Below are 16,301 nucleotides of genomic sequence, written 5' to 3'. Positions count from 1 at the left end.
CAGAAGACAACTTTAAGTCCATTAAAGAAAGGGACTCTCCAGTATTGAAAAACGAACATGCTCATACCAGCACAGCACCAAAAACCTGCAGCTACAAAATAGGAAACTATGTGGGCTCCCTTCCAACGCATCTGCATCACAGCACCCAAATTTCACGTGCTCCAAAGCTCTGCCTGCTCACCCACATGAGTGCACAAGTAGTTTGAGGGGCTGCTGCTCTGAGGGGAAATGCTAGCAGCATAGAAGAGTAGGGATCATACTACGGTAGCAAGCAAGAGATGACACAGAACTAAACAAGAATTATCCCAAGTGAAGCTCTGAGAGAAGACTGAAGGCCTCCAACAGAGATTACTTATCAGCTTCCCTCTACTTCCCATGACTACAAACAGCAGAGAATTTGAGATAAGAGCTTCAAACTAGCTCCTCAGGGGGAAAAACCTCAAAAGAGCAGTTTATCATATGATAATGATACTCCTTTTGATAGCCTACAATTCTGAGTCACAAATCGCTTAATATATCCTAAAGAGAAGTTATTCAAACAACTTAAAAGCAACAAGTGAGAACCACTGAGGAAGCTGCTGGTTTAAAACCCCACTGTCCCAGAGCCACCTTCCTCCTCCAACAGAGCAGCAAGAGCTCCTCTCATGAAAAACATCCTGAAGACTTTGAGGGGAACAAAGCTGAGATGAAGAACAACATTTCCCTTTAACTCTCCTAAACAGTTTTAAGGCAGAAACAGTTTCCCTTGCTTCCCTTGAAGTTTATGGGGGTTTCTCCCATTCTTTTCTTTGCATGGTAGATATGTAAGAATTTTCCTAACTTCAAATAAATGAATGTACAGGTTGAATACCATGACATAAATTTACTGGAATCAGGGACAAGTGAACTTCAACAGGAATCTTTTGATATTCAGATGGAAAAATACTCCACCATGAGAGCAGGAACACCGGTACAGGATTAGCCTGCTGTGTTACAGTTATTTGAAACCAGGCTAAAGCATTGTCATATTCTGAACACAAAGCCAGCCATGAAGGCACCTTGCTCCATAGTCCAGAAGATATTACGTTAACGTGTTGCAAACCTCACAGAAGCAGAGACCACGCACGATACCCACAGCACTCCAGGCAGCAGATTGACCACTGCATCTTCCTCACCTGTGCCTTCAGCATTTCTTCTGTTAACAGTTAACTCGTGCTTCCAAAGAAACTGGATCGACACAGGAACTGTACTTCACCTCAGCTGGGAATTCAGCATTTGGATCCCCTGCTTCCCAGTGCGAAGGCAATTAGGAACAAGCAATATCATACAGGCACATATTGCAATATCAAAGTGATAGCTTCAAGCTGAAAATGCCAACAAGGCACACTGTTTAAAGCTCCTGCTTTCTCTACAGACCTTATGCTGGCCTTGTATAGAGAGTACAAAGTCAATTAACTTGTGTATAGCAGCAAACACACAACACACCAACAGTGCAAGGGGAACAAGCTTCACGTAATAAGCCTTCTTTGTGCTCCTAGCAAGGAAACTCATGTGAAAATAAAGATTCCATGATGACTCCAAAATCCAGCCAACGGACATCAAGAGCACACCCATATCATGCACACCAAAAGAAGCAGAAGTCTTGGCTGAATATGAGCTCATTCCAAGCTTAACACTAAAATGTATCAAGCATACTAATCTCAGTATCTCATTAAACTGTTTGTCCTAAGAAACAGCAGGAGAAATTAAAGACCAATTAGTTTAAACTTGGCTTTCTAGAGCCACAATCCACCAACCTGAAACCACATCTCCAGATCCAGGATGCATTTTACGGAACACAAGCCTCAAAGTTACTGTTACCAGCTAAACTTCACAGCAGCACATAAAGCACCTCTTCAAAACATCTTAATGCTGCATATCAACAGTTACTGATTAACTGAAGTCTTCAACTTATCTGAGGCCAAAAGGACTGTGCTCCGTGTGTATGTATGACTGGTGCACAGGAACAGTGGAAGCAAATTGGCGCAGGACAGGCATAAATAGTTGCATGAAGTAACTCTGTTGTGGTTACCTCGAACTTTAACCAAGGTCAGACCACAGTTTCCTTCAAGATTATTATAAGCCCACATGAATGCCTCTACACCAATAAAATATTACAATCTTCAGTTCCTAAGTCTAAATATTTGGCTTTGCTCCTTGTGCCTCAAACTCCAGGCACGCTCCACTCACAGCAGGACTTCTGGATCCATAACGGGCTGGTAGCACCATGAAGCCTCTCCAGCCATTGCTTCCCTACAATAAACCACCCAGCCCAATTCGACAGCATCCTCCACTATACCCATGCCTTGCAGAAAAGCACCAACTTACACATCATTTGCCACTTCGATAAGCACTCAGTGCTCAAATGCTACTCTAATTAAATGTTTCATCACAGATACCTATTAAAGGTTTGAAGAGCACAGCTAGGAAGCGAGCACCCCGTCTTACAGCGAAGCTCCACGACCAGCATTTCTGGTTTAACGCGTCCCAGTCAATGATACCATGATCCTTTCAGATCCTTACAGCAAGCAGCTAGACAGCTCTCACTTCCACTCCACAGTAAGGGTCGCTTTCAAGTTTTCCTTGTATCCTAGGGATTCACAAAGCCTGGGATTTCCAACCCCATCTCCATCCAGCACTAACAACACTCTGACTAGTTAGATTTGTACACAGCTATATAAGACAATTCAAAGACCACGGCTTCTGAGTTTGTGTCTATAAATACAACACATTGGGTTTAAGTTCTTCTGTGGCAGAAGTGGGTTAGGATTTACCACACATTGGTATCAGTATTCACCTGCTACTCCAAAGGGAGCAGGCATATTTCTGACCACCATAACCCACCTTTAGGATGACAGAAGTCTTTCTCCAAGGGGAAAGTCCCAGCGCTGCACAGCACTGGGCCACCCAGTGACCTACATACACCAGTGGTGGAGTTCGGCTTCCACTCTGTAATTAAACGAGCTACAGTCGTCTCACTCAGCTGTGCTAGAACACACAATCGATCAACCCAGAGAGGGTCGTTTGGTTCAGGAGGCACACAGCCCAACCTGAGCTCATCACAGCTGCCAAGTGACACACTACTACACGTGCCATACCCACTACTGCGTACAACCATCACATACCCCAGAGCCGTATCTCCCTCTCCTCATGCAAAAAGGTCCTTTCACCCTACCACCCCTCACTACCGATGCGGAGCTCTGCAGCAAACCCCCCCCCACCGCCCAGCCCCTCTAACGAGACAAGGAAGGGCACCTTTGTGCGGGGACCCGTTGATGCTCTCGGAGCTTGACTGCATGTCCACCGTGGCTCTCCGGAGGCTGCTGAAATAAGCCCTGGACCTGGAGAAGCTGCTGCGGGGGGACCGCCCGTGGGGGCCGCCGAAGAGGGCGGAGGTGCCGTCCTTGCGGGCGAAGATGCCGCTGAAGAACCGCAGGAGCCGGTGCTCGTGGGCGGCGGCAGGGCCCTCCCGGCCCAGCCGCTCCGAGAGCCGCTGCAGGTCGCTGTTATCCAGGGTCCGGTTCTTGCTCTTGCTCCGCTCCCAGCGCTCCAGCTGGGAGAGCGGGTCCGCCTGGCTCAGCACCTCGCCTACATCCAGCGTGTTCCGCTTCTCGGGGGGCCCGGCGGCGGGCGGCGAGCCCCGAGCCGCGGCCCCCCCGCCCTGGCCCGGCGGCGGCGCGGGGAGGCAGCCGGAGCTACTGTGCCGGCGCACCCGGGCCGGCGCCCGCGGCAGCTCCCCGCCGCCGCTCCAGTGCCTGAAGCTGAAGCTCCGCCGCAGCAGGCCCGGTTGTCGCCAGGGGCTCTGCCCCCGCTCCGCCGCCGGGGCCTCGCCCGAGCGGCCTGACGGCGGGCCGCGACCCGCCGGCCCCACATCCTCGTCCGCCGGGGAGGCCGCGGGCCCGGCCCCGCCGCCACAGGTGTCCCCCAGCTCTCCGCCGCGCTCCGGGGCAGGGCTGCCCCGCGGCCCGCCGAGGGCCAGCTCGGCGGGGAAGGGCGGCCCCGCTCGCCGCGGCACCTTGAGGCGACCCAGCTCCAGCTGCCCCGTGCTGAGGGTCCTGAAGGTGCGGAAGCCGCAGGGGCTGGGGACGCGGTCCCGCTCCTCGCCTTCCTCCTCGTCCTCCTCCTCCTCCACCAGCAGCAGCCCGGCCCTGGTGAGGCTGGAGGAGCCCGGCGCACGGCTCCCCCCGCGCCGCCGGCGGCGGGGCAGCTCCGGGCCGGGATGGCCGCTCTCGGGCGCCAGCAGCTCCTTCTTCACCATGGTCACGGAGATGCGGTACACGGTCTTCCGCTGCGGGGTGCCCCGCTGCATCCTCTCCGGGGAGGAGGCGGCGGCCGGCGGCTCGCTGCTGCTGTCCAGAAGATACATGTCTGTCCCCGCTGCCCTCTTCCCTTCAGGCGGCAGCATCCAGCGCGGGCATCGCAACGAGATGGAGGTGTCGGAGAGACGTGGGTTCCCTGGAACCGCAACTGGAAACGCAGAACCGCAACACACCGCAACCCGATTAGAATGATATTAATAATAGAAATGGGTTCTAAAGCCACGCTGCGGTGTCGGAGCCCGCGGCGGGGTCACCCCCGCTCCCGTTCCCCGCCGGTATCCAGCCCCTTCCGAGACACATCCAGAAAGCAGCTACGTCCGTACCGCGGCCGCACGCATCCTCCTGCGGATCCCGAAATGCATTGCCGGGGAGCAGCACTGTCCGGTGTTCAAGGGATTAGAGCAGCAGCAGCAACCCTCGATTTCATTGTTTACCGCACGTTTGCGGATCTTGCCTCCTTTCCCCCCCTCCGCCGGGTAAATCCGATTAGTTCCGTCCGCAGGCTGGGGGGGAGCGGACAGCGCCGGCCCCGCTGCCCCGGCGGGGCTGCAAGGGGGCCCGCTTGGGAACGCAAACGCCGCCGTTCGCCCGCCGCGGGTGCCGGAGCGCCCGGCCCAAGCGCACGCCCCTGGGCGGGCAGGCGGCGGCGGGGAGCGCAGGGCGGGCGGGCAGCGGCAGCCGCGGCTCGCCCAAGGCCCGGACTGGAATCCCGCCCGCACAGGAGCAGGAGGGAAGCGGCGAGACACAAGGCAAGGAGGGCCGGCGTTAGGGAGCTCCGGGCGCAGCCGGGAAGAAGGGCAGCGCCAATGCACCGATTGTTTTCCCTCTTCCAAACCCACCACTCTCACTGCACAGACAACAGCACCATGCAGCCCATGCGAGGGCAACGCAAGCCTTACACCAAGATTTAAACTGCATCTGAGCCGACCCTGCTGTACATCCCAAGATCCTGGATGCAGGATGACTGGAGAGCAACACAGCCTTCTTCACAGAATCCCAGCCGGGTTTAGGCTGGAAGAAACCTTAAAGCTCATCCAGCTCCAATCCCCTGCCATGGGCAGGGACACCTTCCACTAGAGCAGGTTGCTCCAAGCCCCATCCAACCTGGCCTTGAACACTGCCTTCACCGGGTATTTAAACTGGATGCACTCCTTTCACACCCATCCTGCCAATGCTCCAGCAGTCCAGAGCAGGGTTGATGAAGTAATTAACAACCAATAGATGCCAACACTGAAAGAAAAAGTCCTAAGAAAGCCCTGATAGCAGACACAGGAGGTTAATAAATATTAGGAATAAGGTTTGTGGGTTCCATGATTAAAATAAAAGCTCCAAAACCCACCCTCAACTGCCTTGTACAGCCCTTCCAAACCTACAATCAAACACCTTTTACCAATGCCAATAAGGTTCAAAAGCAATAAGTACATAAAAATGAAGATATAAGGGATATCCTTGAGCAGCTCAATGGGCTGACAAGAAACCTGGGAAGGGGCTTTGGCCAAGGGCCTGTAGCTTTAAGATCCCTTCCCACTCAAACCAGGCTGGGATTCTGTGTATCTTCATCAGACACCTGATCAAAACCTACCTTAGAGAAAAAGCCTTAAGACCAGCCAAACCTAAGCTCTCCCTTGACCAGCCTGAGCACAGTTCGCAGCCCCTTGTAAATGTGGTTCACTACCACACGACAACAGGAGACGTTCCCATTTCTCAGCCACCCCAAAGGCCATTTCCCATAGGTATTCTAAGGTAGGTGCCAGAACCTGTTAAGGAACACGAGTCTAATAAGAAATCCAGAAGTAATCATTACCAAGTACACACTAACTGAATGCAAATCCCGAGAAGCACCGCCGACATTGCGGCTCCAGTGGCATCCGGGCCGCAGTTTCCAGCGCGCCGCTCCAGCAAAGCGAGCCGCTTTCAGGAGTGGGATCAACCATTTCTCATCCTCCCTTCCCAGGAACCACTTCCAGCGGCAGGCGAACAGCCTGCACATTCCTGCCAGCCTCTCCGGGGCATCCCCCGGCCTCTGCCCCCGTCCCGGCGCTGCAGGCTGGGAATACTCCATCCATCATCCGCTCGAGGTGCTACAACAGCTCCTCCACGGGGAGGAGCACATCATATGCTCTAGTGAGCTGCATACTCATCACAACTTGCTACCCTGCGACTTCTTCAAAGGCTTCTTGGAACACAACTGCCTTTGCTGGCAGTCCATACCCCATCATCTGCAGGTCCTGTCATGCTTCACCAATGGAGAGAGAAAGGACAACAGCTTTAAGGAGTCTGTCATGAGTTTGCCCCACAGCAGGGGCATAATTCACAGAACAGAACCACAGACTGGTTTCCTGTAGCCCCTTTAGGCACTGGAGCTGCTCTAAGGTCTCCCCTTCTCTTCTCCAGGCTGAACCAGCCCATGGGCTTCATATTGAATATTCTGTCCAAAACTACCATGGAGGCCTATGCTCTGAAGGGATTCTGCCTGGAGTCCAATGCACAGCATCGCTTCACTGTGCCCACACCAGCCAAGACCTGAGCAGTCTGAGCAGCAAGAGCACATTCCCCCTGTCTGACTACTCCTCCCATTGTGCAATTAGCACGGATCCGGTTCCAGAACAGAAGTCCCTCAGGCCCTGGGACCAGAGCAGCCAGAGGCCACAGCAGCCAACCCAAACAAGTCATTTGGCTCACAGCCCACACTGTGTGTCCTGAAGGGCCCTCGGCAGCAGATTCCAGTTACCTTTCCTTCTGCAGGCGGCTGGAAGCACTGAGTATGACACACACACACACACACCCCAAGGATGGGGCTTCTGGAAGGTGCCAGGTCCACTGCTCTGATGACACAAGAGTACGCACCCTTCATTTATCCCACCTAACCAAACACCTGCAAATCATATGCTACCTTCTGCCAAGGATGTGGAATAACTCCAAAGGATTTTGCTTGACAAAGTCTTACAGACCCTCAAAGATACTCACATTTAAAAGCAATGTCATGCAAAACCTCCATTCAATGTAGCCATTAAAGGGTCAGAATTGCCACTTGTCATTCTACTGCTGAGGTCATGCCTACCTACATTGCTTTGCAGACCATCATCACCAACAGAACCAGCCCCCAGTGCGTTTCTACAAGAAACACAAAGCCTTTTGACTACGTGGAATATAACAATTTGAATTACCACTCTACAACTGCCTGACAGGAGGATGGAGCCAGGAGAGGCTGGGCTCTGCTCCCAAGGAACAAGGGATGGGACAAGAGAAAATGGCCCCAAGCTGCACCAGGGCAGGTTTGGATGGAGCTGAGGAACAATTCCTTCCCCAGAGGGTGCTCAGGCATTGGAACAGGCTGCCCAGGGCAGGGCTGGAGTCACCGTCCCTGCAAGTGTTCACACACCGTGGAGACGAGGCCTCAGTGCCATGGGTTAGTGGTGGCCTTGGCAGTGCTGGGGAACAGTTGGACCGGATGAGCTTAAAGGGCTTTTCCAACCTGGTTAAGTCTGTGACTTTTTCACATGGGCTCATCCACAACAGTGCCACGCAAGCAGGAAAACCCAGCCTGATGCTAAAGCTGTTCCCCACCAGAGGAGCACTCCACTGCAACTCAGTATCACCATCTTCAGGAACAAAACCCAATCCTTTGTTTTAATCACTGCAGTGAAACAGGTAATGTGGGTGTCTCTGATACATCTTAAAATGCTTCAACAATCTTACATCGACTGTGCCATCACTGCCTGCTTTGCTTTACAACCCCAGTGCTGTGGTACCAGCTGCATCAGTAGCAAGACAATGCACTGCTGAAATGAGGCCATGAATTAAAATACACGAGATTAAAACAAAAAGAGGGATGAAAAGTAGGATCAGGAGAAGTGCAGAGGGAGGACAGCACTTGCGAATGCAGCATTCATTGATTCCCATCCCAAATCATGTTCTGGAGTTTCCCAGCATCACTTTGCATTTTCTCTTTTCCCAAGAACTCTTTCCTAAAAGACTCCTGGATTTCACATTCTTGCATACTCCATCACTCCAGGCAGACAGCATCATTCAAAGTAGCTGATCCTGGATAAAAAATGATGACAGAAGACTAAATTAGGTCACCTGAACAGTTCTTAGAGTAATTCAGATGTGATTTCACTTTTCTGTTGTAGAGATACTGTGCTCCATCCGCTGTTTGTCATTACAGATCAGTTCAATGAGGAAACAAGAGGAGGCATCTGGACCAAAACAACATTGTGCTGGAGGGTACCAGCAATACAGAGACCAAACTCACTGTCTCTCTCGAGCCACAGGGTTTGCATTAAGCCACTGATGTGTGTTCTTCTGTCACTGTGCACTTGTCCATTAAAACAAGCCTGAATTCACTGTAGGCAATTCTTTACTAAGATGACGAACAGACATCTCACAACAATACAGAGAATAGAAGCTACCAGCAAGAAGTCAGCATTTGCTATCAATAATGATCTTACTGTCAGCACAATGAAACCACATTCCTGCCCTAAAAACACTGGATGCTGAGCAGGAAAGAGAGTAAGGGTGATGGGATGTGTAGTAAAAATGCAACTCAGTAATTTGTCTCTCACCAGCAGGGAAACAGAATGTTTGCTTGCCTCCAGTTGAGGGGAAACGAGGTTGCAGCAAGCCCATTCAAAGCACATAACACTTCAAGAGGCCTCCCATCCCTTGCAGAGATCTCGCAAGGGGGTCACAACAGAAGCTCTTGCATACACAGAAGCAGCACATGTCCTAGGAACAGAAATCTCACTCCCAACAGCAATTCCTCACAAACACTGTGTGCTTTCAAGCTTCAAGAGGTCGGTGTCACTGCTCCAGGAAGGTGATGTGCTCCATTGCCAGGGCTGTTCTGCCATATGGGATAACACAGTGTACAGTACTCGTCCTGTTAATTCCTAAGTGTGGATTATACTACTTCCTTTCTCTCAGATTATACCTATTATGTACTACACAGATTGTACCTCTTATGTATACCTATTACGTATTTTATGTAGCCTAAAAGACTCATGCTGCATGAGAATATATTCTTTCATACTAGAAATACAATAATGAAACACCTTTGACTCGCAGCCATTCAATAAAGATGAATGAAGGGGAAATGGGAAAAAGCAAGAGTTAAATCAATTATCTTCTTGAGTTTTTACCATGATCCATGCTGAAGATACTCTTTTGAAAGAATTCTCTTATTGGACAGCTTCAAGCAAGCCCTAAATTGCACATGATTTCTGATGTCCAAGTGTGGCAGATTTCATCACTGCAATTCACTTAAAAGAACGGAACAAATCTCATCTTTTAAAGGGGAAAAGCATGAAAAGTCTTCATTTTCTTCCTGCATGTCTAAGATTATCCTTCCCCTTTCTGCCTTGAGCTGCTGGAGCCATGACAATAAATACATTTCCCTTATCCATCTGCTCTTCGGCTTAAAAGCAAAACACCTTACTGCAGCTGGATTTCTACTGAATAAGACAGGATAGTCCCAAGTTATCATCTCACTAAACAAACAGGCATCCAGAGAATTAAGTCCACAGGATTCATCGTCCCATTTTAAGTACAGATCTTTGTAGGTCACATCATCTGACGCAAGACTCACAGGCTTCTCCTGCTCCAGGATGTAACTGAAACACCACAGCAGGCAGAAGTAAACCACAGAAACCATGTTTTCCCTTTGTTCATGTTTTAGGACACTAAAGCATACAGCACCCTGCCCTGAGAGCTGTAGTGTGCACCTTCACAGTGCTCAATCTGCACACTGAAGGTGGCACAATTAACAAGGTTTATAATCCTCGCATTCCCCCCAAAGCCTTTGGTACGGAATGGCCAATATTAAAGCCACCCCCGTTTTGTGCTCTGCTGTCTCCCAGCATTTTGGTGACTGAAAGCTCACACAGATTTGTCAAACTCCAGTCAAGAGCTGTAGATGAAGCAGACCACAGTATAAAACCAAACCGCATCACTTCGTAGGCAAACATTAACTGTTAAAACTGAGGCAGCAGGCACTAAAGCAGTACACCATCACCCTAAGGAACTCAGCAGAGACGCTACAAGTTCTCCCTGCCCCTGCAACGTTAGCAGAGTTACCTGCAGTTTTACATGCTCCTTGGAGGAAAGGGGAAGTGTTACCACTCTGCACCTCTGCAATCAACTTCCTGAACGATCCCAAAACTCAGCTTCCACTTTAATACAAGCTGCTAACATAGAATCCCAGACTGGTTTGGGTTGGAAGGGACCTTAAAGGTCAAGGCCAGGTTGGACATGGGCTTGGAGCAACCTGCTCTAGTGAAGGTGTCTCTGCCCATGGCAGGGGCTGGAGCTTGATGAGCTTTAAGGTCCCTTCATCCCAAGCCATTCTGGGATTCTGTGATAACATGAAACCAACCTGAGTAGTGGTGTTTTCAAGCCATCCTGGAGCTAAGCAGCCACAAAGGTTTAGCAAATACAAAGATCATGGGTTTGGATAAGTGCTTTTCTGAAAACTACATCTTGATCCAAAGGGGCACTGAAATACATAACATACGATGGTAAAACACACTACACAAGTCAGCAGACCTAACCAGCTTCAATTCATATGTAGCTTGCTCAAGACTTGATTTACACAGCAGCTACACCTGCACAACCACCTTCCGCTTTACAGCTCTGCCACTTCTGCAACACCAGCCTGGGTCCACCCTTCATAAATTCCATGGAACAAACCTTTCTCTTACCCATCACAGACCCTTTTCTTTGGCTTCGGGAAGTTACACAACACAGTATGAACGTGTATGTTGAGTTCAGGTTTACTTACACTTCTGTCTGTAGCGTGTGGATCTATCTCTGTGAGCTCCACACACAGCCACCAAAGAGAATGGAACTACTACCATGCATTTGGAAGAAGGAAGGCTAGAATTAGACCAGAAAATCAGTCTTGCGAAATGCACCCCGTGACAGATAATAGCTGCTTGTATGTACAAGCCAGTAATAACAGGCCTGGGAGTCTGTCAAGAGTTGACTTGTCAAAAATAACACAGGACACAGGAAGTTGGAAGCTGGAAGCGAGGGTGGAGAGTAAGAAAATAGAACTAAAAAACCCCAAACCAGCACAGAAACCCCTGTGGCTGGGTTAGGCTTGGCCAGGGCCATCCACCAGACATCCTAGGAGAGTACAGGCACACCAGGACCATGCTCTTGCAGGCCCTACTCTACCAGGATGCTGACAGTGCTTACTGCTACACAGACAGCACCAGCTGGTAGCAGCAAGCTTTTAGGCACCTCCTCAGCATCAACAGCACTCAAGCCTCAGTGTGCATCAGGTGTGAGAACAGTCAGCTGCTCTCCTGGATCAGTCTTCTCCACAGAGCAGCAAGGTTTGAATTGAAAAACAAGTTACAAGCACCTGCATGTGCTGCTCTGATCTCCTCTGACACAACAGACCACGTCTCACACGCCACCCAGACAGATTTGTTTCTGTAACTCTGTACAAGGCCATGGGATGGATCCTGCACACCTTTCAGGTGTTTAAATATCACAAGACAGTGGAAAACCTTCAGGTCCTTGCTACACAGAAGCTGCAACACCACGAGACAGCAGACAAGGAAGCTGAAGGGGCTCAAGGGTTTGCAGGAGTGTTAAGCAGGGGATGGTGGCAGGAGGCAGAGATCTGAAACACAGGTTTACATCCACTGGAAAATGCTATGGAATACCAGCACTGCAGTGCTTCCAACGCTTCCTGTATGTTCAGTTTGCCCCTATGTAACGGACACACATACTACTTGAATGCAAGATTAAAACCTGAATACCAGTATTTTCCATTGATGAGATTTCTTACAGGAACTTCTAATACACATCTATTTGTCTTAATTCAGTAAGTTCACAAATCCCCCCTTACAGATACACCATTTCACGCCCTATTTCTCACATCATGTTGCTGGCAAGAAGCATTATGGTGGACAATATTGGCTGTTATCTCAAGTCCTACCAAGCGGTTTTAATGTAGAAGACTCATCTTTTACCACTGCAGGAGCTCCGCCTGAAACAGAAGCACTGGTTAACTCACAGACCACGAGGAAACACGCTTTTATCTATGAATTTTGATTAGCTTAGCTCTGAAAGGAAAAGCCAGCTCCTGAAGCCAGCCCTTCCGTCACACATGAGATTATAAATCATGATGTTTCCTCCCTGTCCTCCACTTCTGCTCTCGCCCTCTCCCATTCTTCAAATGGTTTCCATGCCATTTCATTAACAGGATGAGAAAATGAGCATCATTTTCTAACACACACACAAAAGGGGAATGGGGGCTGGAAAATTCCCTTCCTTGCTTTCCCTGGTGCAGCTCCAAAGCTAAGCAAGCCCAGCTGCTCAGGAAATACCATTGTCATGAACACATTATTGAACATGGAAGAATCAATGGAGATCCCTGTCAGAAGTTTCCCATGCTGCAGACAGGCCAGCAATGATCCAGGTCTTACAAAACACTTCTCAGCCATGTTCAACAACTTCATCCTTCAAAATCCAGGCACGTGATCAAAATTCCTTAAGAAAGCAAATCTCACATAAATGAAGTGAATTTGAGTCATTTCAATGGGAAGCAGGAGCTGCTCTGCATTACTAGCACCTGACCTAACACTACTTTCATTACACATTGCATTTACTCCAGCCCAAGTGAGGAAAACAACAGTTGCAGCTGAACATGAGTTCCTCTCAAACAGCAAAACCTACTCAGTTTGTGACCAGCTGCTTCTTGGATTCTGTGTTAACACAGAAAACACATTAACGGGCACCTTCAGCCTATTTTGTTATAAATACCTTAATACTACTGAGGTTTCTCTTGTTCAGCTGATAGTGAGGGACAGCTTTATGAAGCCCAAGTTCCTAGAAGTGCTAGGGGCTCTCCATGACAGCTGTGATGGAAGATTTCCCACACCACTTATGCCATTTATCTCAAAATCATGTAATTCCATGTGCCAAATACTGTCCTCAGTCTCAACAAGAGAAAGCTAAGGGTGGATAGAGCATCTAGAGCTATCTAGCCGTGCTCCAGGTCTCCTGTAGCCTCCTTAGGCACTGAAGCTACTCTAAGGTTTCCCTTAAGGGGCCTTCTCTAGGTTGAAGCAGCCTAGCTCTCTCAGCCTGGCTCCAGAGCAGAGGTAAACATCTAAAGTACTTTAAGAGCAGCTTATAAAAGGATGACTTACACATGTATCCTAAGGTTTCTGAACCCCTTACATCACAATAAAAGCTAAGTCTCTACATGGGCCATTGAAAACACTCATGAGAAGCACAGCATTCAGCACACCTGGGTAAGGAAGTCAAATAACCCTGTCAGCACTGGCATTGCTTCACTGTTCCACAGCTTGAGAAGTTGAGAAAACATTCTTTTTCCTGTTGTTATTAATGCTTTTATATTTAGGAATCAAAGGTGAATTTCAATAGATCCAGAACACTACAACAGTGGGAGAAACACTATTGGCAAATGCATTCATCTATGAAAAAAATCTTACATACTGAATTGCTGTCACATCAGAAAGCCACCCTGCCCTACTATAAGCACATTTGCCACTAAGAGATGACAAATGCCTATTAAGCAAAAGAAACCTAACTGTTGTTAGGACCAGGTAGGGATGACAGCTCAGAGGGTTTTTAATCTTAAGGCCTTCAATTCCTCAAGGAAGGGTAACAGAAGCATTATTCAAATAAATTCTCTTTTCAGCTTTCTCTCTGAGGCTGTGTCTAACACGGTGCAATGGAGAGCATCTTCACCTTGCCTCAAGTGCTTGTTTCATCCGTGGTACCACAAGGAAAGCCTAAATAGATGCGCAGACAGCTCTGAGTTATCACCCTTGGGTATTCCAGCACTAACTTCAAGTACGCTTTCCAGACTTATATGCAAAACAACACATCCCAGGGTTTTTTTGTTACCAACTGATGTATGTAATACACTTGACTACACTGAGAAGAGCTCAGGCTATACTTAAGCTACATTCTGCTCTACACCAGTTTTGCTACGATAAGCACATCATTCCATCACATAACTCTCTAGATACAAAGAGGAGCTGTCAAACTCATCCAGCAAGGTCAAGCATTCAGAAGAGTTCAGGCTGTGCAGCGCATTCCTCACCAGGCCAGGGAGAACACACCCCAGCTCCTGGCTTTCCATTGCTGCACAAACACAGGCTTGAAAGTCGATTGTTCACCCTCAGTTACACCTCCAGTTCCACACCAGGCACCCCAGCTTACTCCAGTGTTGCATTATATATTGGTAATAAAACTGCTAACTTTGGCTGCTTTGGTGGTGGCTAAACTGAATTCTCTGCAGAGGAATTACTTTGAAGACCACTTTTCAAGTTAGAAATACTTAACTCATCACTATTGCTCTGAAAAGTAAAGTTGATTTCTAGCATTCCTCAATTCTGCCACATCAACTGAAATGCACCTGGAATGGTGCTCACACTGCTGCCTGTAACTCCCGACCAGACCAGGGAAAAGTAAAGCTGACAACACAATCTCCACACTCTGTCCTGCAAACAACACAAAGAAACCATGCTGGATACTACAGCATCTACACATCGAGGAATCTAACAGGGCCCATTCTCAATACCTCATATTCAGAGCTCTAACAGACAGCTTAACTGAAAAGACATCCCAGGACTGAAAAGCAAGGCTCCTTAAATACAGGTTCACATGCAAGCTGAATAAAGGAAGCATCATAAGAACCAGCTTGCTGGACAGCCAGTCAATGGAGAACCCTTCAAATACCACTAGCATTAAACCACTGAAGTTTATTGCATATGCATGAGCCAAACTTCCACAGTTGGTTTTGCACTGGGGTTTTTTTAGCGCATCTTTCTTCTGATTCCAAAACACTGGTTTCATCCCACATCAGCCTAAGCTAACGGTTACACTAGTGATGCTAGCAAGCATTCTGACCTCAGTAAAAGGTATCCCTCTAGCCAACAATTATTCAGTAGCTCTTGAAAACACTGTTCCCAGTATGCACTTGAAGACTGGATCATCTAAAGTGCTGCATGAGGATGATGCTGCATCTCCCCATTCACTTGCCTTTATACCCCAGGCAGGGGCTGGAGTAAATGCTTTGAGTAAAAGCAGTCTGCAGAAATTCAGTGCTCTGCTGCTCCTATTGTGAGCTATTCCATTAACCTGAAGTCACAGCATTTGTTAATGCTCCAGATTACTTTGCAGAAATTACGTTCATAGTCTCTCAAGTTATGAAACAAGCTTTGTGAACCAGAGTCCTGAAGGGCCTGGCAAGTAAGAGGAAAACCCACGTCTTGAAGCTGAAGATTAAAAGGCTGCTTTTAAGTAAAGATTAGTCCTACCAGATGAAAGCTGTAAAGGTGATGTATTTGCCTTCCTGCATGCAGAGAATGTGATATGTCAAAATTTCGTTCAACAATTCAAGTCTTGTCCACCCTGAAAAACAATGAATGGCTTTCTTCTTATCGGGAAAGGATTTTCAAGTATGCTCCTTAAGCTTCTACTATGGCTTTTATGTCCAAGTTTAATAGTTTGCTTTTGGCACCTGTGAACCCAAATACCGACAGATACTGACCAGAAGAAAATTCTTATTGGGATGATTTACATCCTCTTGATTCTAACAACCGTTTCGTAGGCATACTACATCATACACAATTGCACTATGATTCCCACTTGTTATTACACAGCATAAGTCCCCAGTGTTACACCTTATAACAATATAACTACATAGTCCAAAGTTTAGCATATACACGTTAAATGTTATTTCAGCAGGCAATGCCACAAGACAAAGCCCAAGTAAACACTTGGTATCTATTTCTGAACCAAATACCCAGTATGCTACTCTTATACAATCACTCACATGCTAATCTCTAACTGCTCAGCCCATCTCCATTAATACTTAATAGGTTATGCTGGCTTATTAATATCCTTACTTCATCAACAAGCAGTTTGAATAGCAGATACTGTAAAATGTGTTAGAAGCAATTCCATTTACAACTT

At 48.3% G+C, this 16,301-nt stretch overlaps 1 protein-coding gene across 8 annotated transcripts in view; it reads right to left on the bottom strand.

Annotated features, from left to right (window-relative positions):
- The window catches only part of AGAP1 (ArfGAP with GTPase domain, ankyrin repeat and PH domain 1), a 319,948-nt gene that overhangs the window by 252,969 nt on the left and 50,678 nt on the right, over positions 1 to 16,301 (bottom strand). The window contains exon 1 of one of the 8 annotated variants that reach the window (XM_061379185.1): positions 3,274 to 4,954. The exons of 5 other annotated variants lie outside the window; for them this stretch is intronic. In XM_061379185.1, the coding sequence (XP_061235169.1) occupies positions 3,274 to 4,423 (1,150 nt within the window). In that variant the 5' untranslated portion in view covers positions 4,424 to 4,954. Of the gene's footprint in view, positions 1 to 3,273; positions 4,955 to 16,301 lie in introns of those variants that run through there. 2 more of the 8 variants (XM_061379183.1, XM_061379184.1) reach the window with 2 other exon arrangements.

Source organism: Neopsephotus bourkii, unplaced genomic scaffold (genome assembly GCF_033783945.1).
Source record: "Neopsephotus bourkii isolate Nb327-2 ecotype Australia unplaced genomic scaffold, CSIRO-AGI_Nbou_v1 NB_1768, whole genome shotgun sequence".
In the NCBI taxonomy this organism is placed as follows: Eukaryota; Metazoa; Chordata; class Aves; order Psittaciformes; family Psittacidae; genus Neopsephotus; species Neopsephotus bourkii.
Note: the sequence above shows the minus strand (reverse complement) of the source record. Positions and strands in the feature narration are given on the sequence as shown.